Source organism: Micropterus dolomieu, linkage group LG23, assembly GCF_021292245.1.
Source record: "Micropterus dolomieu isolate WLL.071019.BEF.003 ecotype Adirondacks linkage group LG23, ASM2129224v1, whole genome shotgun sequence".
Lineage (NCBI taxonomy): Eukaryota > Metazoa > Chordata > Actinopteri > Centrarchiformes > Centrarchidae > Micropterus > Micropterus dolomieu.
Genome location: NC_060172.1, coordinates 20,786,754 through 20,811,503, shown reverse-complemented (window position 1 = coordinate 20,811,503; position 24,750 = coordinate 20,786,754). Strand labels below are relative to the sequence as shown.

General features: G+C 40.7%; 2 protein-coding genes across 3 annotated transcripts; both read right to left on the bottom strand.

Annotated features, from left to right (window-relative positions):
- Positions 1–1,590: 1,590 nt before the first annotated feature.
- bach1b (BTB and CNC homology 1, basic leucine zipper transcription factor 1 b) lies at positions 1,591–8,001 on the bottom strand. 2 transcript variants are annotated; one of them, XM_046040616.1, is made up of 5 exons: positions 7,871–8,001; positions 6,944–7,192; positions 4,991–6,415; positions 3,760–3,966; positions 1,591–3,654 (listed from the first exon to the last, which is right to left on the bottom strand). In XM_046040616.1, exons 2-5 carry the CDS (start codon positions 7,181–7,183, stop codon positions 3,313–3,315), a joined length of 2,214 nt encoding a protein of 737 aa, XP_045896572.1. In that variant the 5' UTR covers positions 7,184–7,192; positions 7,871–8,001; the 3' UTR covers positions 1,591–3,312. The 2 variants fall into 2 exon arrangements, with proteins under 2 accessions (XP_045896572.1, XP_045896571.1); XM_046040615.1 differs by lacking the exon at positions 7,871–8,001 and adding an exon at positions 7,303–7,845.
- A 1,321-nt stretch (positions 8,002–9,322) lies between these two features.
- Positions 9,323–22,250, bottom strand: map3k7cl (map3k7 C-terminal like). The gene is made up of 5 exons (XM_046040660.1): positions 22,205–22,250; positions 18,860–18,941; positions 16,125–16,183; positions 14,031–14,146; positions 9,323–10,244 (listed from the first exon to the last, which is right to left on the bottom strand). Exons 2-5 carry the CDS (start codon positions 18,933–18,935, stop codon positions 10,061–10,063), a joined length of 435 nt encoding a protein of 144 aa, XP_045896616.1. The 5' UTR covers positions 18,936–18,941; positions 22,205–22,250; the 3' UTR covers positions 9,323–10,060.
- Between the last annotated feature and the right edge of the window lie 2,500 nt (positions 22,251–24,750).

The following is a 24,750-nucleotide window of genomic DNA, read 5'->3' as shown; positions in this document are numbered from 1 at the left end:
GCTCCTGACTCCTGACATCAATCATTTTCTTAGTGTTGATAAAGTGTTGTGAGTGGGTGTTATTGTTTCAGAATTTGAATTACATATCAAAAGATCTAATTAAAAAATAACACAATAAAATTAAATAAATGAAAGTTTGTCTGTTAACTCTTCCTATGGCAACAGCTGGCACAGACCTAACTATTCATTACTGGGACTATGAGCCCAGCATATTGTGCTGGCTGTAGTTCTCAGGCTCTGCCAGAGAACCACCCACAGAAAACACCCACATATTCTCTCAGAGAGAAAGAGCGAGAGAGATGGGAAGAAGCAGGTAATAAAGGAAGAAAATGAGATAGGAGAAAAGTGATGCTTAAATCTTGCAGTAACAAAAGGTTACAGACAGCTCATCAAGAGTGCATGCAGATAAACAGAAGCAGACACACCAAACAGGTCACATTCAACTGCCTTTGAAATATTTTCCAGACATAATTCACACCCATTATAACTGATAATTCTGTTAAATCACAAAATTCAGCGAGCTTATTCATATGCAGACCAACACAGTCTTTTGGAAAGTTACATAATTCAACCACAAGAACTCAAGATGATTTGATTAAGCATCTTTCGCTATGCTCTTGACTGCAGTAATTGTTCATGTGGTGCCATCTGTTGGCAGATTAGTAACACCGCAGGCATTTTATTCACTTCGGGGCAATTTGAAAATTCATAGATTAAGTTGTGGATGCTGAGTGATTGGAAACTACCAACCCTTTTTCATTTCTATTGGTGTTCATTTTCTAAACTCTACTTTATTTAAAATTATGCTAACTGAACTTCCATGGCCTAATAAGGCCTTACTGCATGTCTCAAAGATGTCTCATTTCCAAAGAAAAAACACAAACATCAACATTGTTGGATGCACACGCACACGCACGCGCGTGCGCGCACACACACACACGCACACCTTAAGTGTTAAAATGAAGTGCAGCCACATGAGAAACTAATGACCTCTATTAGGGTGACTTTCTCATCTTTAAGCCCTGGGACCTCAGCAACTCTTGGTTCTCACTCCCTAGTGCCAGAATCTATTAGGCCATGCTGATCTTCCCTTATTTCTCTCTTTTATGATAAGGGCACGAATGGTGAGAATAGTGAGCCAGTAAGAATTATTAACATTATTGTTATTTCCAGATCTTTGTATAGTTTTGTAATCATCCGAAGTGCATTACAAAATGTTTGCTCACATATAAGAAATATGAGAGATTAAATAACAGTTTCCGCTAATTAAAATAGCCCGCAGAGAGAGAAAGGACAAGTGAAGAAAGAGAAACTCACAAATTAAATTAAAAGTAACAGAGAGCAGACTAAGTGGGAGAGAGCAATTGAGATTCAGAAGGGAGAAACATGAAAGACTAAGTGCATTTTTAAATCATTAATATATCTGTCCAGACTGAAAGATGAGCCCTCTGAAGACCTCATGAGCTCTGCTATTCGTCACTCACACTGAACACTGACAGATTTTACAACTCATTTACCACTAATGATTTTTCAATAACGCTGCATTTTACTGACAATCATCTTCATAAGTTGAGGCTGAAAACAAGCATCTTTTACTGTTTGGAGAAATTTCTTTTTAATGTTGATTGGTTCCGTTTCACTTTTGCTTTAAAAAATACAGGAATCCACCTGGACATTATCATAGAAAGATACAGTGATTTATATGCATTAAAAATAAAGTAACACAGTAGACAGGAATTTGTGCAGCATATACTGTAGTACACATCTTTTCAGCTCTAGGTCTACTGACTGTACATGCACCCATCACTAGAGGGCAATAAGCACCAGAGTTATCATGCATTAGCCTGAAGTTGGCTTGGTGGGAGAAGAAAAACTCAATTCTTATGTTCATTAACCATATTACTAGATGTCTATATTCATTCCAACCTCAAAAAAACAATGAGGTTACTCAGCATATTGTCATAAAATCAGTGCATAACTGATATAAACCTAAAACTATATGCACATATAGTGAAACCTGATCCTGAGTAACCAAGGTTATAAGTTGCAAAGCTGGTTTTCTGTGAAGTGTCCTGAGTGTCAAATATTTACTATAAATTGGGGGACAATAGGTGAAAGGCTACAGGTGAAAGTCAAAAGAAAAGCTACAGAAAATTGAGTAATGAATTGGATGCACAAAACAAATATCAATAATTGCTCTGTTGACTGTCCAAGAGACATAAAAGAAAAACATAAATCTGCTCGTACCACATTGTTCCCTAGACCATTGACAGTAATTTAGATAAGAGTCTCAGGTTGTTGGTGAAACAAACTATTTCCATCTAATGAAAATAAAAAAGTCCAGTGCCGCAATACAGAGCAGAAAAAAAATGATATTGAGGCAGCTTTTCTGCTAAAAGTGTACTTTGTTCATATATAAATGCTTCACTTTAAAACATATGAAGGCAAATAGTGTGCAGCCTAAAAGAGCTATGTCACTGTGGTCAGGCAACCACAATGAAAGGCTTAAATATGACAGGCAGACATAGGACCAGAAGGTAAACATGGCACACCATGTCAAGTCTATTTGCTCAGTTGTCTGGTTTTTGGTGCAAAATGCTGTTTTGTGATGCACTCTCTGTAGAAAGGGCAAGACCAACACTGTCTGCAAGAGGTATTATGAGCTGTATTTTCCTATTAACACCTGAGAACCTTAGCGTACCAACTGTATCAAAATGTTTTCTTATACAATAAAAGTACACATATAAAATATATGGATGAGTGTGTTATCCTGAGGTAATCAAGCAGTGAAGCACATTACAAATATGGAGACCACTGTTCCCTTTGATTTATGATTAAAGGTGTGATTGTCTCAGTGCTGATTTCTTTACATTCTCAACATTGATTTGCAAGCAGGCACATTTAACAAGAAAACAAACTGTAAATAGCTAGTTGGACAAATTCACTACAGACGGTCATCAAATACTTAGAATTGGTGTAAAAGTAAAATGAATGATTTTTGACCCCTGGAATGCTTTCCTGGCCTCTCAATATAAGTCTTAAAGTTTTAAATTGAAAAGGTTTAAACTGGTGCTGATTACAGCCTTCCCATTCCCATGTATCTTCATATCATGATGAGATCATAAGTAAGCCACTGCTTTATTTTTTGTCCTGTACTCAGACCACAGTCTATGGTAATGTCCTCAGATACAATATGATAAAAGGTATGATACAAACCTTTGGTTTAATAACCAGTTTGACATCATGGCAACCTCCGGCTCTACAATCCTATGACTTTCGTACAAAGTTGAAATGTGTGTGCTGGGTGTGCATCTAAAGCGAATGTTGACCGTCTTCTGTGATTGTATCCCTTCTGGAGCTGGACGAAGCCTCCTCACCCACCATATACTTATCAAGGTCTACAGAACAGGCCGAGAATGAAGCCCGAAGCTGGAGTGGCAACCCGGGTTGTGAAAGGAGCGTGTCTATGTAAGGAAAGAAAGAGGACAGAGGGCAGTCTTTTGTGGTGTACTTGGCTAACACCTGGAGCTGCTCTGGCTGTAGGTTGGCTTCAGTGCAGACCCTTTGGCATAAGGTGGAGACACTCTCACATGTTTTCTCTTTCAGCTGGTTCAGCTGGCTCTTCTCCATGATCAGTTTTTCCCTCTCTGTCTTCTGCGACATACACATGCAGCACACACAATCTGATTAACATGTCTGCAAACCAGATGTGGCTTCATAACAATGTACAGATTTAAAGAAAAAAAACATGTTTATTACCAGCTTGTTGATTTCGCACTGCAGATTATAGATGCAGTCTAGTTTCCTCTTGCGGCACCGCTGAGCTGCGAGACGGTTTTTGCTGCGCCGTCTCATATCATGGACTAATTCCAGCTGTTCATGAGTAAAGACCTGTTGCTTCAGCAGCTGTTGGAAGTCATTTCTGCTTAGATCCACAATCCAGTCTACAGAGAATGGCAACTGAACCTGAGGACACCGAACAGGAAATTGTAGTTTCGCAAGAGAGTACAGCAAGAGAGTATCTACATCAATGAAAGAGCACACTTAATGACAGATTAAGTCACTGCTTTTTATATAGATATTTTTGTATGATGTCATGCTGTAGATGACATGGGCCTGTGACTGTGTCTTTTATGTATGTATGTTTTGTTGAATCACTTTAGTGAGCCTGAATGCACTCAGATAACCTGCAAGTACAATACACATACAGCACACCTGCTTTAAAGCAGCAGTCTTGTTAAGATAGCTTTGATTTGCTTGTCTGGACATCATAAGAAATACTCATAACTCATTAAATTATCACTATCAACATGTTTTTAACTAGTCTGAAAAATGTTTAACTAATCATGGGACATCATTCGGTTAATCAAAATACCAAGTATGAAGTTTCAAAAAATGTGGTATGCAGCTTGCTGTACATGGACAGAAAGAACAAAGTTAGACAAAAGTCAAAACAGATATGTAGTTAAGTAAATAAGTTATATTTTTACCAAGATGTTAATTATTAACTTTTAAAAGCAGAGGTCAGGTACTGGGTTACTGCTGCTCCTGTGTGATGGGAAATACACTCACTAGTTTAATGGAGCAATTCAAATATTGTTGTGGTGTATCTAGCGTAAATAAAAGCATTGTTTGTCCTCCGAAAGGACTTTAGCTTTGCCTACACACTGTTCATATTTTCAGTCTGGACAGTGGCATGAGACGTTCCTCAAACCTGTTGTTTGTGTCGCCTGTAGTCATTGGTAACTCAAAAGGCTGAGCTGTCAGTTTCAGCTGAATTGGACTCTGAACTGAAGACACATCCACACAGTCACAACACACACACAAGTGCGCGCGCACACACACGTCATCTCTACTTGTAATATACCTAAACTTTTATCTAAAACAAACATAGAGAAATAATCCACAGGAAGCAGCCGGGCAAATGTATAAAAGAACAGAGGGCAGCTGTAGAGCCCTAGCAGACTTGATTCACAGTTTAACTGCTCACCTGTCTGGCCCTCTCTCTTGTGTAGGACTCACTGTCTCCTTCTGTTTCTGTCTCTGAGTCTCCATCGTCCCCCGAGTTGAGGGATGACACACCCGACTGAGATGCCCCCTCGCACTCAGACAGCTCAGCCCCCTTCCATAAACATCTGCTTCGGTCCAGATCCTGGAAAAAGGGACAGCTGTTGCTTGGTGAGCTGAGGTTGACGTGGAGCTTCAGCCACTCTAAAGATGTGCTCTGTGCCTGTCCGTTCCCTGTATCAGAGGAACTTCTCGCATCAGGGTCCTGGAAGTTCACCTGAGACAAGCCCACGTCGGACACCTCCCTTTGTACGGTGTTCCTGTCTCTGGTATTATTTACTGACAGGGCTCTCTCCCTGCTGCCTGTTTGTCCTCCTTTTCCTCTTTCTTGCCGGCCAGAATCTATCTCATCATCTGCTCTTTTCTGCTCAGCTTCTACCTGCTCCTCTGCCTTTTGAGGAATAGATAGTACAGAGTCCCTTGTTTTCTTGTCCTCTGTAATGTAAGTGATTGCAGGGCCCTCAACAAAGGTCTTCAGGGGGCAATGGGGTAACATTAACTCTGCTGATCTCTCACCCAGCACTGTGCTTGGCCCTGAGGGGACTGCCTTGGCACTGGAACTGTCTGAAAAGCTGATGTCTTCCATGTCCATATTTCTTTTCTTTTCAATCCATTTCTCCTGCCTTTCATTTGTTTTGTTTTTAACCATAACAACCTCCCCTCGGCCCAATCCAGACTCTGTTTTCGTGTCATGTATTCCAGTTTTCCATGGGTCATCAGCCCCTCCTTTGCTCTCTCTGGAGGAATTTGAGGTTGAATTTCCAGGGACTTCAACCTCAGGTTCATTCTTACTGTTCGCATTGCTGTAGTGGGGCGAGCACGAGAGGTCACATATATCCCTGACTACTGTTACTGGACTGGACAGACTTTTCTCTGTGACACAAGTTTTCTTACCGCAAGCCAGCTGCCTGCGATACTTTGGACACAGTATTAAATTATCATTTGTCACTTCAGCTACAGGTGTAAGAGTACCTGCACTGTTCTGACTTCCCATTTTGTTGTTCACTGATTTGTTACAGGGCCAAGCCGCTTCCTGTTGAGGTGGTGAGTCAGCAACTGGTTTTACTTCTTTCTCATCCAACAATACATCGTCAGAGTTTACGCCACGGTCTACCTTTGATAATCGCCTCTTACATTTCCTCTTACAGCAGGTCTTTCTCAGAAAAGTGGCACAGCCATTGCTGCTGGAGAAGAACTTAGGGAGGAGGAAATCAAAGCATGCCTCATCCAGGTCTCTGAAGCCAAGGATGGTAGCTGAATTGCGTATTTCTAAGACGTTTTCTTTCCCGAAAAGAAGTTTGGATGTGTAGGCAAACTTCAACAAGGGTTCAAAGCCAGCAACTGTCACCTGCAAAAGAAGACAAATGGTGTGAATGAGCACTTTCTATCCTCTAGTTTGTCTCAAGGATAGCAATCGGTAATTCTAAAATAATATTGTCCTTATTTGTTAGGACTGTTGTTGTTTCAGGACTCTTCTTAAAGCCCCACCGGAGTCCCCTTTTGGGATTATATTTTGTTCTATTTGGATGTTTCCTCTAGTAACAGATGGGAAACCATTAAGAACCACAAACATTTTAATGTTGATATGCACAAACTACAGTACATTTATAGTTATTCTACACTGTGCTTAAAAGGCAAACTGTAGTCACACATTGTGTGTTTCAAGGTGACAGGTCATAACAAGATATTTGACTAAATAGCATTACAAATTAAACAATTAGATAAATCCCATACAGTCAGCCTACCGTACCATCAACGCTTGTTTGAGGAAGTAAACATTTCAGTAATTTTCTCTCTTCACTTTTATACAGTGTTTTGGTGAGGCAGCAGGGCTTCTGTGTATCTACTTTCTATCGGTCGTGAGGCGACGCCTCACCTCTTGTGGCAGAGTGAGGACCGCTCCATGCTGTGTGAGGGAGGAGATCCTTTGTGTGAAGTACTCGCTACAGGAAGCGAGTACTGAGCGGTGGGCTCTGAAACTCTGACCTTCCACCACCACCGTAACATCACACAATGTTTCCCGGCGACGTTGCTCGTCCAGGCACCGCAGCACATGGGAGGAATGCACTGTAGACTCAAATGTAAACACAGACGACCGGGGGGCAGACATGTCCATCAGGGAGCCCTAAATGTACACACAGACAAACACAAACTGTTATAGTGAACCATATCCCCTTGTATCAGAATACATGCTTAAAAAGTTATACATTCAAATAACAACAAAAAAATGCCTACCTTTCACAGCTGACTTTATATATCCAGGTTTCTTAGAGCATTAAAGACAGTCCCAGGTGTTGAGCACACATGGTTATTTCTAAATGGAATGCTGTCCAACCAGGCTACGTTTCCCAGAAAGCCTTATCTCAACTTGGCTACAAACTAAAAACTGAGCTTGACTCAGTCTTATGGCCTGTGTGTGAATATGTAAGAGGGAGGAAGAGATAGGGGGAGTGTGTGTGTGTGTGTGTGTGTGTGTCGCAACAACTCTGGGTGTAACAGACCAAAACGCTGACTCATGCACTCCTGCTGATATAGAATGAGCAAGCAGATTTTCCCGTCCATACCAATCCCACCCTTGGATCTGTCTGGTAAACTAACAGGCTTTTCCCAGAAAATCCCTTTATAGATTTAGCCAGAACAAAATTCAGAGATTAAGGCGAAGGTTGGAAATATAAACCAAGTGTTTAAACAGGATATAGTCTATTGTCTGTGTCTTTAGGTTTAGAGTTGTCTGGACTTACTGTACTAATTGACGATACAGTGCATTTTGAGAACAAGTTGTGTAAAAACAAATGAAACTGACCTGTTGCAAGAAGAGGTAGGCTACTGTGTCAATCTATGCTCGCAATGTCCTGGTTGTCTCATATCTTGTAGTTTTTCCAAGTAGCAGCAAATCAAATCTGTCTGCCAGCTCAGTTCAAGTCTTCTTTGTTGTGTGTTTGCGTTTGTGCATGTGATTGTGTGTGCTTGGCTGTGTCAGGGAGAGAGAGAGAGAGAGAGAGAGAGAGAGAGAGAGAGAGAGAGAGAGCTGAGAGGAGCCCATGTCTGACGCCTCCCTTTGTACGGTGTTCCTGAGGTTGACGTGGAGCTTCAGCCACTCTAAAGATGTGCTCTGTGCCTGTCCGTTCCCTGTATTAGAGGAACTTCTCGCATCAGGGTCCTGGAAGTTCACCTGAGACGAGCCCATGTCGGACACCTCCCTTTGTACGGTGTTCCTGTCTGTGGTATTATTTACTGACAGGGCTCTCTCCATGCTGCCTGTTTGTCCTCCTTTTCCTCTTTCTTGCCGGCCCAAATCTATCTCATCATCTGCTCTTTTCTGCTCAGCTTCTAACTGCTCCTCTGCCTTTTGAGGAATAGATAGTACAGAGTCCCTTGTTTTCTTGTCCTCTGTAATGTAAGTGATTGCAGGGCCCTCACCAAAGGTCTTCTGGGGGCAGTGGGGTAACATTAACCCTGTTAACCCTGCTCTCACCCAGCACTGTGCTTGGCCCTGAGGGGACTGCCTTGGCACTGGATCTGTCTGAAAAGCTGATGTCTTCCATGTCCATATTTCTTTTCTTTTCAATCCATTTCTCCTGCCTTTCATTTGTTTTTTTAACCATAACAACTGGTTGTCTCATATCTTGTTGTTTTTCCAAGTAGAAGAAAATCTGTCTGTCAGCTCAGTTCAAGTCTTCTTTGTTGTGTGTTTTCGTTTGTGCATGTGATTGTGTGTGCAGCTATGTCAGGGAGAGAGAGAAAGAGAGAGAGAGAGAGAATACCTTGCAGGCAGAGGTACAATAAGTTAATAGCTGTAAAAAATTAGCAACACAACAATTGTCCTCATATGAATTTTAAATTTTATATATTTTTGTGGCCTTTGACTTGCCAGCAGATGTTATTGGCCATGTTAATACTTGTGATAGGATGACTATAGAGGTGCATGGATACTGCCAGAAAAATAATGTAATGATATACAAGTGAGTTTTATATAGATAAAGCAGACCTTTAACAAGAGTTAAATAATCATCACTACAAAGCAGTATTGCCAATGTCACATGGTTTGAAGGAGGAAGAGGGAAGCCTGCCAGAGCCAAACTGGCCAATCAGGTGACTATTTCATAATTCCAGAATGAGCAAATCCCCTCATGAAAAAAAAAAAAATCTAGTTCCTTTTTCCATGTAAGCCCTGCAATATGGTCAAAAAGCACACAACGAACACAGCAGCACCGGCTTGAAGAAATGAAACTAAGGAACTGATGCTGGTGTTAAAATGAATTGCACTTTATTAACGACAAGGACGATAAGCAACAATTCATCTTGTTGTATACTTCCCCTTCAACAGATAGGTGAGACACGCTACATCAAAAAATGTACAAGTCTTCAGTGTTGTGCCGCAGAAGATACTTTTTTTTATGTGATATGGATAGTCACCCTTCTTCTTTTGCTGTTCCTCACGAATAGCTCTAATTCCCCTGATCCCTGACATTGTGTTAAACACTCCTCTCATTTCCTTTTTATCATAACAGGAACTTGACGGGCAAGTGATGGGGTGGGAGAGTGAGAGAAATATAACATTTGGACCACATCATACCACATTTGGCTCCCTCCACAGACCTCAGGCAAAATATCTGAGTCTCCACAGGACCTGAGACAGATATCAGAATATCTGGACACATTCACAGCAGCTGACCTTGTATAAATATACTGTGAGGTATTGCAGTAGCGACCAGGAAGGTTCTGCAAGATAACATAATAAAACAGTACAGAGAAAGGTGGCCTTGTGTCGTAGCTTGGTAGAATCACTATAGCAACTTCACACTGATGATGACAGAACGTCTGTGGCTCAAACAAATGACTCAGACATGAGTAAACACGGAGCCTTTCTGTGTAATTAGCTGATTCACTGACTGTTGTTGTGTAGAATGAGCACTAGCTGAGCCTTTATTTCTGTGTTGTATCCTGGCGTCAGCTGGATGTTTGGGGTCTCAGGTTCGGCGGATGTCAGGGGTCACGACGAGGAGTCCTGCCTCGTTCGATTGGTCAAGCAGAGGCTCTCCAGCTGCTGAGCGCGCTCATTGTGGACAGTCACCAAGGTGCGGTTCTCCTCTGTTAGGCGCAGAAACTCCTCCTCAAGACGGACGATCTCAATGGCAACCGTCTCATCCTCTACCAACTCTGCCAGCAACTTACGCCTAAATAGATGAGTGAGATAAAGATTTTAGCAGCAGGTTTTACATGACGTACCCATAACAGATCCCCGTTTCAGAGAAAGGTCAGCAGATGATCAGGCACAATTATACAATGAGCAATTTTTATGGAAAGTGGTGGCCCGAAGGTTTGTTAGAGAAGCGAGCTTGTGACCGGGAGGTCGCCGGTTCAATCCCCGGACCGGCAGGATCAAATCTGGGTGTGGAAAGCAGTGCTTGCCCTCCCTCATTTACTACCACTGAGGTGCCCTTGAGCAAGGCCCATAACCCCAACTGCTCCAGTAGAGCTGCTCAGTGGCCAGCAGACCTGTGGTTGTATTGGGCAGCTTCCAGGTGTGAATGTGTAACAGTATGATCAGGGCCTTCCTGCAAATTAGAGGTTGTTCTCAGTGAAGCTCCCTGAATAATAATAAAAAAATTTATTCTCCAGCTATCTTGTTTCTGGAAGGAAAGGAAGGAGACCAGAGAAACCAAAGTAACTATAGAAACAATGCAAACTTACAGGAAGGGCTGAGCATAGGAAAAAACATTGATCCTTTTGGGAAACAAAGCCAGCTACCACGTAAATAAGACACTTTGTGGGCCATGTCCAAATAAAGTGTAATATGGGTGATGCTTTTTTGTTCCTTACATATAAGGAAAGATGATGTGTTGATGTTTGGTACAAACCTAACTTACTAACATATTGGATAATGAAAAACAGCTACAGTGTAGATCTGCAGAAGGTTACATTTAAATACATTACCATCAGATATAGAGATATGCAGGTTTAATGGTCTTTTTGAAGAGAAAATACTTTGTGATTTAGATGAGATTGAAGATGAAATGCATTTTATGTTTTATTTGCCATGATGATTTAAATAGAGCTGCAGCACACATAGTGACATGTAATCCGCCCACTGCCTGACCTCACCCCCGTGGTTTTACGTGTTTTTTTATTAAACCACGTAAATCTATTCTGGAATGACCCCTTAATAAAATTATGAACCTGAATATGAGCATAATATGACCACTTTAAGGGCTACAAATCTTAATACAATGACCTTCATTTCTTCAGAGTTCTTTAGGAGAGATAGACCTTAAGTTGCAGTTGTGGAATTTTTTTTTTTGTGTGTAGAATTTTATTGAGTTTCAGACGGAAGACAAATTGCTTTGTTTACAATGTAATGTTACACATATATCAGAAGTTATGTTCTTGTCTGACAAATGTTTCTCTATTCCAACAGTATTTTTGGAGTATTGTCTGTCACTGTCGGGTGGGCGCTAACTAACAAACTAACAACATTTTTCCCAATAAAGCCAAACCAAACTGAATGACCACAGCTCTGGTTTAGGCAGCAAACAGTGATTTCACACTCTGGGAAGAGATCGGCCTTTGGACTTGTAAAGACAGTGTGTACATATGTGCACACACGTATGTGTACAATGTGTGTCATAGCCTCACACCTGAGAGTGTGTGACTGTTGTATTACAACCAGGAAGTGCCAAGTCACATAACAGCAGTATTAACAAACAAGAAAAGGAGTCTCTATTCTCCATCCAGGCCGTCTGTGGTGCAGTTTAATCATACATGATTAAACTGTTTTTTGGGTTAAATAAATGTAATTAAACTACAGGTTTTTGGACTGTGAGTTTTCAACTATACAAGTTGATTTACAGTAAAAGATGTGTGATTCTGCTGAATGTTTTTTTCTTTATTAGAAGCAAGTTGAAACAGGCATGCATAAGTGCATGTGGGCATGTGCGTGTGCGTGTGTGCATTGTTTGTGTGACAGAGAGAGCCTAGAAAAGGGGAAGAGATCTTTTTCAGTGCAAAATAATTCACCCAGAAACCAGAGAGTGCAGACCAAATCTGTACATACTGTGTACAGAACACACTTTTCTTATTCAACGAAAGGTTAAATATTATCACATTTGTTCCTTTTGTCTTTTCTGGGGAACACAATTTTGTGAAGAACTGAAAAAACTAGAATGTAAAGAAGACAACATTTCAGACACTGGCCAATTTGAAAGATATTATCAGATATTACACAAACTCAAATTGCTTATCCTGTGTACCAAAACCAATTAAAAACTTCCAATATGGACATGAATGTTTTAAAGAAAAGCCATGTTTTTACAATTATTTCACAATGGGGCTATTTCTTGTGTAATCTTATTGTATCATAGTGATACCAGTAATAGACTTAACTACATTAGGCACAGTGTCAATGTCTGAGTCAATGTTGTGTCTGTACACACTGAGGAGGGTTTTTCCGACTTTGGAAAAATCAACATTTTTTGTTGACGTTATGTTAGTGGAATACGATTCGGTTCACCGGCATTACAGGACTGCTTGAACTGACTGATTCTATATAAACTGGATCATTAAAGTTCAGAGTTAAAGTTCACAAAACAAATGAGTGCTCCAGGAGGTACTTGTTTGACACTGACAAAAAGCAGACTGAGTGAATTTTGGAAAATCCCTCCGCATTGTGTTGTTCCTGTTGTCATACTTGCAACACTTCATTGTACATCTGAAACTCTCTGTCTGTGTGTAATCTTTCCAGTATGGGAAGTAACTAAATGTTCATTGTATCATGCATGAAATGGCTAAAAATGTGAAAAATGTTCACTCTTCCAACGAAATATATTCAATGTTCTAATGAAAAGTATTAGTATCAGTGATACCTTACATAGTAGTTTTAAAAGAAAAGGCACAATTTGTGGTATTGCCTTCTAACTGTGTGTCATTCTATTATAAGTGTGCATCTGAGTTTGTGTGTGTACGTGTCAGTGGATGTTGGCATGAGTTACCGTGTGAAAAAAGAGAACCAAGAGTTTCTACCGGACTGACTCATCATGTTCTTATCTAAACTCAAGGCTATACTCATCCCATCAGAGTCTGCCTGCTGTTCCCTATTTCAGAATGGCCAAGTGGTGTAGGTTGAGTATGTGTGCCTGAGTGTGAGTAGGTTTGGTGGTAGGGTAATGGCAAGGGCCTTGAAAATCCCTCTGCTAAGACTACCCACAGCTGCTGAGGGCACAGGGGACAGTGTGTGTTTGGTGTGTGTGTGTGTACACCCCGCTTCTGTGTAGGCATATAGAGTACATATGTGCATGACAGCATACGGCAGGTCTCACTCAATTACACCTGACAAAGTTTGCCGTTAGGGTGGTATTCACCCCAGTAATGGTGCTACTGTACTAAATGTGATCAAGAATCAAACCCACTGTACAGTATAACCTTCACATCCACACTCATTACACATGCTTGATCTTGTTTCTAATTTAGTAGTAGTTACAATATATATAATATTTTTTATTATATTATTATATTGTTCAAATACCATCTTAAGGAAACTGTCAGTAGATCAGTTCTGAATACTGGAAGCTAATAACATGTGCCATCTAGTGGTCATGTTGATCAAAACTGCCTTGCAGTCCTACAATTACTTGCAAAGGTGGCTTTAGTGCGAATATTCTTGTCCAAACATGCACCCATTTTAGAATAAATTATTATTATTATAATAAATTGTCATTTGTTCTCCTTGAAACAATGTTACTTAATAGTGTACCAGTAAGGTGGTGTCCTCTGTGACTTACATGCCATCTCTAGCCAAAAAGACTACATACAAAGCTACCAGTGTATACAGAAAGACTAGATTTGTGACCCCTGACGTGATAAAAACACATGAACGTCTGATCTGGAGTCAGATGTGCTACCATTGTACTACGAGATCTGCAATTTTGTTTTGTTTTTTTAATGAAAAAGTATGTAAAGGGACTCACTTGCGATCCTCAAGCACGGCAATCTCATGTTTGACCTGGTTGAACTCTCTCGCCATCCTGCAGTGTTCCTTGTACACCTGAACACTCTCTCTCAGAGACACACAAGGGGGCACTGGCTGCAAGAGGCCAGAGAGAGATATGTGACATCACAGAGATGCAGTTTTAAATTATTAAAAATTTTATATTATAAAACTGATTATATCACACAAGCAGCATTATGTACAAACCTGGATGTGTTTTTGGGACAGCACTTTGAGGCTTTAAAATGCTTCCAAGCTAATTTTTTTCTGACATTGTTTCTAATTTCAATTTATGCTAAAAGGCTGCTAAAGAGCTAATTCCTTTAGTGATCCGTTGACCTTTCCCACAGTGCCACAGTAGCAAAATGTCAACATTTGCTGCAGATGATTAGCTTCCATATCAGTTGTATAAATGCTTTATTTCACACAGTGGAAGGCCTTTCAGTGGAAAACTATGTGGTGTCATGGTAGCGCATCTGACACTAGATCAGTTGATTCCACTTTTTTAATCATGTCAAGGTTACTAATAAATAAAAGTCTCAATGAGAAAATAGATAAATGGGAATGAAACAGAAATCTGTTGGCTTGTCGTACAGTGTATGGAAGCTATCACTCATTGGCCTGCTACAACTGTTCTCATTTGATACTCTGAACCAACATGCACTTTATGTGATGCTGGCACTCGTTGAAGGATAATTCAATGACAACACTAATAGCAGTGTGAGCACACAGTTAAAAACACTGGTTTACAATGTTGATACACGAAACCCAAGCTTCTCCTAATGTAGAGATTGATTCTCTTACCTAAACAGAACAGTGCTTAAGAGGAAAAGTCCACAAATAAACACACTTCTAATATGATCAGCCTGTAAGGTCCAAATCATTTGATGACTTTGAAGATTCTCAGTCATTCTGGTCATAGTTCGCCAAAGAAGGTTACAGTCAAGGGCAACTGGATCTAGTTGAAGATACTTGAAATTGTTCCAAGGGGCTTCTTCAGTTCTGACTGACTGGCAGGGAATTCCAGCTGTTTAACCTCTGTGGGGTTGTTTTCAAGGTGATGGATACAGCTTGATTCATTAATGCTCCTGGTTGTTGTAACAACGGTCATTGTGGTGGTTGGGGTCACATGAGGCCAAGTCAGAATGACCGTTGTTGACATCGTCACATGAGGGCAAATGTAAGCATTTGTTCACTCTCCTGGGAAGAGATGAAAGAACAGCATTGTAAGTTGTGTCTTAGCCCTCCTCCTCTGTTTAGCGATGGTCTCTCTGTTTTGGTGTAAATGTCCTCTTTCAAACCATCTGTCGTCCCGGTCCAAAATATGAACATTGTTGTCGTCGAAAGAGTGTCCCTTGTCCTTCAGATGTAGGTAATGGCCAGACTTGGCCTCGCGTGAGTCAAATGACCATAATGACAACAGTTACAATAGCCAGGAGCACTAATGAGCCAAGTGGTATCCATCATCTTTAAAACGACCTCACAGAGATAAAATTTTCTGGCATTCTGAAGAAGCCCCTTGGATGAGAGCCGAAACGTCTTCAAGTATCTTCAACCAGTCCAGTTTCCCTTCACTTTAACCTTGTTTGGGTTCACATTATTCCAAGATTTGTTTTATAATGAGGTTAATTCTTGATCTACTCATTTTTGAGTTAATTTTTCATCCACTCCCAGCTATTTTTCAGTTAGTGATTTCCAGAATTATGTTTCTGGCATTGCCTTCAGTTGTGAGTGGAGAAAGTGATAATGACAATAGCAATAGTAATATTAACAGAGCAAAATATGTTTTCAAAGTCAGAACACATTTTAAAGAGATTAATTTGGCATTGTTTGACAATCCATTGGCATAAGAAAAATACTGCATTTAGCCACAATGCTAATAGGTAGAATGCAGGGCAGGATTTTGGATTTTTCGTTTAAAAGGCATGAAATGCTATTCTTCACAAGCACGGTGAATTTCATTGAAAGTCATTGTCTTCTCTTCCATATTCTGCCTCTCCTCTCTGGTGCTGCTCTGCCAACAATACAAGGTGTGTGTTCGATGCAGTGTGATGCTACAGTGTGTACTGTATACCTGTAATCGCTGTTCAAGATCTGGGAAAGTCTGAGGGAGGTCCTCCGCATCTTTTACATCTATTGAAACAGAACACATTATTCAGTTACAGCTGACTATTGCAAAAATATCTAGAATGTCATTTATTGAAATTCAGTACAATGATAGTGCAATACATCCTGTGACATATTAAAACACAAAATTACTACATTACAATTAACTACAAATTGCATATACTTTACTGCTAACCATTTTCCAAAGCATACTGTGTGTTTTCTGCAATGGTGGATAAGAAGTCCTGCGCTAAGAAAATGTTTAAGAAAAGTAAGAAAAGAAAAAAATGTGTAAGAAAAGTATCAGTTTTCGTGAAACTACTTAAGTGAAAGTACTTATTGTACAAAATGTTCACTTTCAGAGTGTTTATTTATTTTGTAATTATTATTGTTGTGTTAACATGTAAGGGGTATGTTAATGTTGTTGCTGGTCAAGGTGGGGCTAAGTATTTTAAATACTGCTGAGTATTCACAACCATCTTTTGGTAAGATGATCATTATTGTTTTGCATAAAATCTTAATGTGTAAAGCAACCAGTAATTATATCTGTAGTAAGTAAAAGTATAAAGCAGCAGAATATTGCAACCCTCCAGTAAAGTACCTCAAAACTGTACTTAAGTACGTTACTTTAGGAAATGTACTTAATTATTGTACTTTCCACTGCTGGTTTTTTGATTAATTTCCTTCCTTCCAGACAAACTTGATTTCCACTTATTTAAGTACTCCATCAGCCTGCAGAGACTTGAAACATTTGTGAGATCATGTGGTGACACCACTGTGAAACCAAGTGAAAAGACTTGCAGCCATTATCCATGTCCTTTGAAAAAAAAACAGGAAGACAAACAGCAAAAATGTATCCTTTTAACTGCTAGTGTTAAAGAACAATGTGAGGACATGTGTTGTGATTGATTACCTATCTTGCTTATTTTCATAGCATGCTAAATGAATGTCTGCCTGAACCATTCATATCCCATTTGAAAAGTAATCTTAACTTCATTTCTTAGTCAACATAGTGCATTATGTCTTCTGAGTTAAAATGTTTTTTTCCATTAATATTGTTTGCAGTATTTACTTGATGTACAGCCAAGTGACTTGTCCTACAGGCAGTTGCTTTAATGCCTTTCTCCACCTCATAAAATGGCCTGAAATGAAACACTATAGGGGCCTCTTATATGACACCGCAACATAGCAACACAGTGCTTCACTTATAAATGAGCCATGTCCTCTTACTTTGCAGCAGTAATGAGCTGTCAGACTGAAAGACATGCAGGGTGAGAACACAGGGGGACAACTATGTGAGCAGACAGACAAACACAGTGGGCAGAAAGAACAGACAGACCAGATGTAGGGACAGAGAGGGATTCAGACAGGCAGACAGACAGACAGACAGACAAAAACAGACAGGTTGTCTGCACCAGCCTCTGCCTCGCCAGTAATGTCCCCCTGGAGTTGTGGAACACATGTGGAGAATCCTGGGATGATGCAACCTTCTAAAAGCAGGAGTATTAGTGGACCAGCCTGCAGCCATGGGGCCAATTATGATGTGGAATAAATACAGTTCTCATGCTTAGGATTGACACAGTGTGTGGGTTAAGCTATTCTTGGCATGAAGTCATGAGGGGCCTAGAGGATGATCCCCAGACAGAGCACAGGTCTCAGTCCCCCTGCTGAGAAACACAAGTTCAAAGAGGCAACAATATGATCGTCTAGGGAATTTCCATTTTGAAGGTTAGGGCACACTGTGCCTGAACAACTCTGGAGCAACTAAAACAACTAAAACTAAAACAAGGCATGTAACCATGCTGTCAACTAGAGCAGGTGCTGTACAGCCACTGTGACCCTTAAGATTTATCAAAAAGTGAACCAGCCCACTTGACAAAAACTCATTGGAATGTGGGGTGAAACTAAACTGAATGCACGCAAATTGATAATTGAGGTTGTTAAAGATGGAAGAAAAAGCAAGCTAGAAACAAGGTAATTCAGTTATAGGTATGTTGCCATATGCGATTGACAAGCAGAATGTCATGGAGTTCAACGAAACTCTGCTCAGAGTCAGATTTGAGTGTGTGTCGTTCCTACTACAGCCCTTCATCTCACTTGCTAAGAGAAAGACAAGGGGGATCAGAGTCGGGTGGAGTAGGACTGGAAGTGTTAACTGCTTATAAATATAGGCCAGTGTTCTAAAAGCTGAACAGTGAATCAGGCAGCAGGACACTGTTAGTATTAGAGGGGAAATCTGACTCTGCCATTGCATAGCTGCAGCTGCTGTCCCAGTGCCTGGCCCCACTGCAGTAAAACATCCTGGCAGACAGTAGGCCTACCTAGTACCATAGGTAGGGTAGACCTTTAAATGTGTGTGTGTGTGTGTGAGTGTGTGTGTGTGGGAGCAACAAAGAGAATTGTGCATGTTTTAGATTTAAGATTAAAACATTAATTAACGCTACTCACAAAAAAGGTTGTGCAAGTGCTTGTGTGGGTGCATACATATGAGTTCTGCGAGTGCACAGCTGCGCACATTCACGCTGTGGTCCTACAGAAATAGAGGGAGCACCTGTCTCAGAAGTAAGAATGGATAGAATGAACACAGTTAAAGTGACGTGTGTGTGGGCATTTGTGTGTGAAGTGAACACATTGGTAGTGTGCGTGTGGATGGCTACAGTATGTGGGTGGGTGTGTGCAGTTTGTTAGTGCGCGTGTGTTTACCTGATGTGTCGTCGAGGCTGAAGGCGATTCTAACTTCAGATTTGTCAGGAGACACTCTTCTGGTTGAGGTGATCATTTATCCCTTCACGAGGCCACAGGCACAAAACAGAGCTGTTACCACAATCAAAAGGACCTCATGAAAGATGAGTGATGATGTAATATTGAAATGTCAATCATCTTAAAATAGACATTTCTTTTAAATAATCTATTGATAATTAAAAAGATCAAAGCTATCAAATATATTAAAAAATTTCTTGCCTTTCTCTGTTTTATCTGACTGTTGCTTAGACAGAACAAACAATTTGAACATGCCATGTTAGGTTTGGGGAAAGTAGAGTTTTATTCCTACCTAGTACATTATTGTGATTTCACCCAGAGAGAGAAACTAAATATGGAACTCAGCAGGTGATCAAACCACACAAGTATGGAGCCTCATGAACACAGACACCGCCACCGGTTTCATCATGCATTTAGAGTTGCAGTGGGATTAAATAATTAGGGAGCTTTGAAAGACTGGCTCTGAGGTCTGGATTTTGCATGCCCCCCCTACAGTGTAGGTACAGGCTTTTTATATCAGGGCATTTGCCTGCTTTAACTCTGGTAAACCCTCTGTCTCAAACAGCATACCTAAATGACCTTCTACACCAGCAAATAAGCAGTATTTTTTATTAATGGCTCTCTCAGTTGTTGGAAAAGGGTTGAAAGTTCAACTTTAGATGTTGTAATGATGAATTAAAACATGCGTTCTGGCATTGACACTGGCAGTATTAGTACATGAAATAGTATAACAGTGCTCATTTTGTAGGCATATAATCCACTTTATTATGGAGACTAGTAAACCCTATACATATGGACTATCTCCAGCATGCAATGGGTAGCTGAAAATGGCCAACAGGTCATTGTTACCTGAAGCAGCACAAACCCGACCCTGGAAATTTCGTATAATAAAGTTTAAAGCAGTGAATGTCCTCAATAGTGATCTCTTCCCCGTCGGACCCCTGCTGAGGTCTCTTCAGAAGAAGTACAGGTCGTCTCTCAGCTGCTGCACCCCTGCGCAAATTCAGCAGATATGGCACAAGTACCTCTCCAAGAGTTGACACCACTTCCCTCTTGAGACTCCAACTATTATTTTGAATTCAGAAGTTTTCCACCATAGTCAAGGCCTGCACTGCTCTGGTGTCAGTCAGAGGGACTCCAGCAACTCAAGTTTGCGTGGGCATGGACATGTTATCCACAGACTGCAGCCATGCGGCAAAGAGCAACACAACAGGGCACAGGCAGTGGAGGAATGCCGTCCGCTGTCCCCCTGTGGCGGCCTGGGCCCAATTAAATGTCTCAGATGACATGACTTTAGCCCGCAAAAATGCCCATTGCTCCAGCACTGCTTTGAGTGACACAGTCATGCCGGTGGGATGGTCTTTGGTTTTGCAATAGCAGTGCAATGAGGCAGTTGCTTAGAATGAACATATCATGCTATAATAGCTCTAGCTGAAGAAAATAGAGCATCCCAGTCTGTTTATCTTAAGGGGGGTTGTTTGGGAAAAAACTACAGGGCGAGCCCATTTAAACACAGGAGTTATACTATTTATACTGAAAGGGAGGGGAGTTCTTACAGTATGTAGGCTACATCAAACATATGATTCAGGCTCCTAAACGTAGGCTTTTTAAAGGGACACACATTTACACAAAGGGTCAGTTTTCTCATCATAAGGAGTCGCTATTCAGCCTGTGACAATTGCTGTATTGTCACTTTTGGCTCTGTGTACAGTTAATAACCCTGATGATGTCATCAGGCTGGGATTTAGACACAGTTACAAACTGTGGGTGTGGATGTCCGTGAGAGTGGGGTGGAGTTTGACAGATTGGGCCTTTAGCAGGTGGGAAGGGTCTTTTGAAAACACATTGAGTTGCATTATAGGTAGTGCTGGATTCTCTGGAACTTGACCCATTCTAGGGACTAAAATCGGGATATCTCTGCCTCTGTTGCTTCAACTTTCTATTGCATTCTTTTTTAAATCTTTCTCTCTCAAGTCCCATGGCTTTATGGAGGGGCAATAGCAAATTGCTAAATTATCCCTTATAGATAATAAAATATTTACCTGATTGTTTTAAAAAAAAATCACAGATACACAATCCTTTTTACATCAGGATGACTCTCCTAGCTGTCCTGTGAAAACCACTTTTGTGATTTGGAATTTTTCAGATAAACTGAAGGCTAAGGGCCTTTCCCAAACTGTTTGCTACTCCCTCTCCCTACATACTTCCACTCCGTTTGCGCGGAGTGGTAGTGGGTGGTTAAACCCTCAAATGCCGAGTTAGCACCGATGCTGGCTTGTTGAAGGTGTGTAACACCCTTTGCTGCACTGTGGTGGACCTTTCTTTCAATTTGCGTTCCGTGGGACTTTGCCGGTTAACATGTGTTAACTACACTAACATCGTCACGTCACCATTTACAGGTTAACAACGTAGCCCATATGATTTATATTGAAATGTTGTATTTGTGAATGTAACATTTTTTATATAGGCTAACTTAAAAAGGTTCAAATAGTCTTTTCTTTACAATGAATATCAATCTTTTCATAAAAGAATATAATATGAATTTTTCGTAAATATATAAAGTCATGTTCACAAAGGAATATTTGACACGAACACAAACACAAAATGAATGACAAATGCTTTCACTTTCGTTATTGCAAATAACCCACTTTTCCTCAACATCAATCCTAAATCTTAATACTACTATGGTTTATTTGATACACGTATTATAGCAGTGAGTGCAGCGGTAACGTCAGATCCTATTTATGCAGGGGAGAGAGGGTAGTTCGCCCGAAAGTTGTCGCCGAATTTAAACGCGGGTTAGGGAGCTCGATTTGGCCTGGAGGGTGATTTTGACCAGAGTTCACTCCGTGTCGGGGTGGATGTGGCGAGGGTCTAGTTTCGGAAAGGCCCTACGTGTTCCTTCCAGAGTTGAAGATTTGCCAACGGCTTCAACTAAATTAACCCATTGGATTATCTGAAAAATGCATTGTCACAAAGCTGAAAAGGGGCTGTTTTACTTTTCTCATAAAAAAAGTGGATGTTTTGGAAAAAACAAACATATTTACATATTTAATCTGAATTTGAAACTTGGGTGAAAATCTGGTCTGTCAGAGCTGACATAATTGTGTAAGACCAGAATTCATAAGAGGATTAAACATTATCATAATAATAATGATAAAATAAACTAAACCTTTAAGGACAAGTCTAAAATAAAAAAATACATCATAAATTAGGCCCTGTGGTTTTCTGACAGAATTACTTTTGGAGTACTATATTCTGTAGGCCATATCCATAAGGCCACTTTACCTGCACATCAGCAGATGAGCGCGTTTCCCCATTATTTACAGCCAGGCTTTCAGATGGTAGCAGAGAAACAGAGAGACTGAGTGAGAGAGAGATAAATGATGCTCTGCACCTCCAAGAGTCCTCCTCTTCCTCGTTTGTCTTCATTGGCAGGCTGTTGACATAGAACAGCCTTATCAGCCCCAGAGAGTGTTCATCTCATTGTGATGGATGGGACACACTCAAATGTCTGCCACTCAGTCACCGCTTAGATTTGATTCTTCTGTACTTGTATGTACAGTCGAGAGCCTGGTGTGGTGATGCGGGAACCAGACTTGACAGGTTTGAAGGATTTATATGTGAGATTTAAAGGGATAGTTTGGGTATTTTCAAGTGAGGTTTTATGAGGTAGGCTACTTACCAATAGTAGATGGCAGTCAGCAGGTCCCCAGTTTGGAGAAGCAGCAGGAGTCTAGCAATGCACTGCTGTGGACGGGGGCAGCAAAAAAGTTATTTTAACTGCAGATCAGCTGTTTGGAGTTACAGCGCCATAAGCAGGCACCATCGTTGAAATTTTTAGAAATGTGAAGTTTGTTTGTTGCTGATCTCGCAACTTTCTGACCCAAACAGCTGATCTGCTGCGTAATACTGTCCACTGCACAGTTGGGTTTATGCGTAGGAATATGTGAGTTCTACGGTTAGTGGCAGAGAAAAAGGCTGTCTGTCGGCAAGATAACACAGTGAAAATATTCTTAAAATAGCATACACATAAACTGATATTGATTATTTTGAGGCAGGTTTTTTTTATGTGGCTAAAACATGTTTTTTTCCTGCCCCCATCCACAGCAGTGCTTTGCTTAGCTTCCCTGCCAGGGGTCCATAGAGAGGCAGAGGTTCTACAAGAAATGGCAAAGTCCTTTCAGATGTAAAATGTATTTTTATAATGCAGCTGCTTTTATACAAGGTTGTCAGATTCACCTTCTCTATAATATACTGTTGAAGATTTCAACAACAGGCTTTTAGAGCTGTCTCTCTATCTTCCTTTCTCTGGATCGTTCTCCCAATTTCTTTTTTCATCTGTGCAAGAGGTATAGATGTATGGATTCGAATCTGTGACCTTCCTACTGACGGCATAAACACACAGATGCCACAATCACTTTATTTCTCTCCATTTCTCTTTCACCTGTCCACCAGCGCCAAGGTTGGGGGCTCTGCATTTCAGGATTACTGAGACAAATAGTTTCTGTGGGTGAAACAAACAAGGACATGAACACAGGTGAGGAGAGAGACACTGTCCGACAGCAGAACATTGTTCAGGTGAGGTCATCTTAGGTTAGTAAGAAGGAGGGGAGTCCTGCTCAGCTGCGCAGAATGCCAGAGTTGTAATCCATGGCCTCATTCATGACGGATTAGATAATGATAAAAAAAAACAAATAGTGCCTTTGGTTTTGATTAAGAATTATGGGGTTAGGAGATTAGACAACCAAACGGTATTACATTGGACTGAGCCCAATCCCAGAATTAATCTGAATACCAAAAAGAGAAAAACTCATTACATGAAGAGATTAAGAAAAGCTCGGTCCAGTTCTCTTAGGATGCACACAAACCAGTGCACACAATCCACCGAGAGAAATGTCACAACAAAACCTCTGACTCGTGTAATTTATAAAGTATTTATATCCGTTTATTGCTCTCTCCTGTTTGAAATGTCAATGCATTAGCTGGTAAAAGCTGGGAATGTGAGGTCAGTTTTGAAGGTCTTGACATTACTGATAATGAACTGTATTATGATTTTATGCTTAAGGTGCTCCATTAGTAGTCTGTGTCCTCTTTATTTTTCCCTCTGCAGTTAGATTCTCACCAACATTTGGTCATGTTGACATTGTCAGCATAATGTGTTTGGTGTGTGTGTTGTGCATTTGTGTGACTGCATTGTTTACATTGTTGTGAGTTTTCTGATGGCAGTATTTCCAGAATGTCATGACTACTGAATTGAAAACTGAACTTTCAGCACGTATTCCTCAAGGGTACGCCGAGCTTGTAAAATCGCTTAAAGAGAAGCTTCTGACTTTGGGCCTATCCACTGAGATCCACTGTCGCTGCTGGGAGACAAGATCTCCCCTCAGGCTTTCAAATTTGACAACTGCAGAAAAAAAATTGCATACTGAAAAACAAGACTGTTACTCCCAGCGGAACAAGGAAATTGTGTTTGTCTTTGACCTCCTGATAATTTCATGCATTAAAAAAAAGCTTCTCATTTTGTCCTTCTCCTTGTATCTGTATCATATCCTCTCTCTGGTGCCTAGAGCTATATTTCAGCCTATGTGTGTGAGAGTGTGTGTGTGTGTTTGGGGTGGGGGGTTGATATCTGTGATGTTGGTGCTTGAAGGGTATAAAACAGCAGGTGTGTTCCTGACTTTCCTTAGAGGTCCTTATCTCTTTTCACTAGCCAGGTTTGGCTCAGCGATCCGCTCTGAAGCTACATTTCTGACTGCCAGTAGGCACACAAAGAAACATGTGCACACACCGCTGCCAACCACAAACAACGACAACAGCAAATGGGACAACCG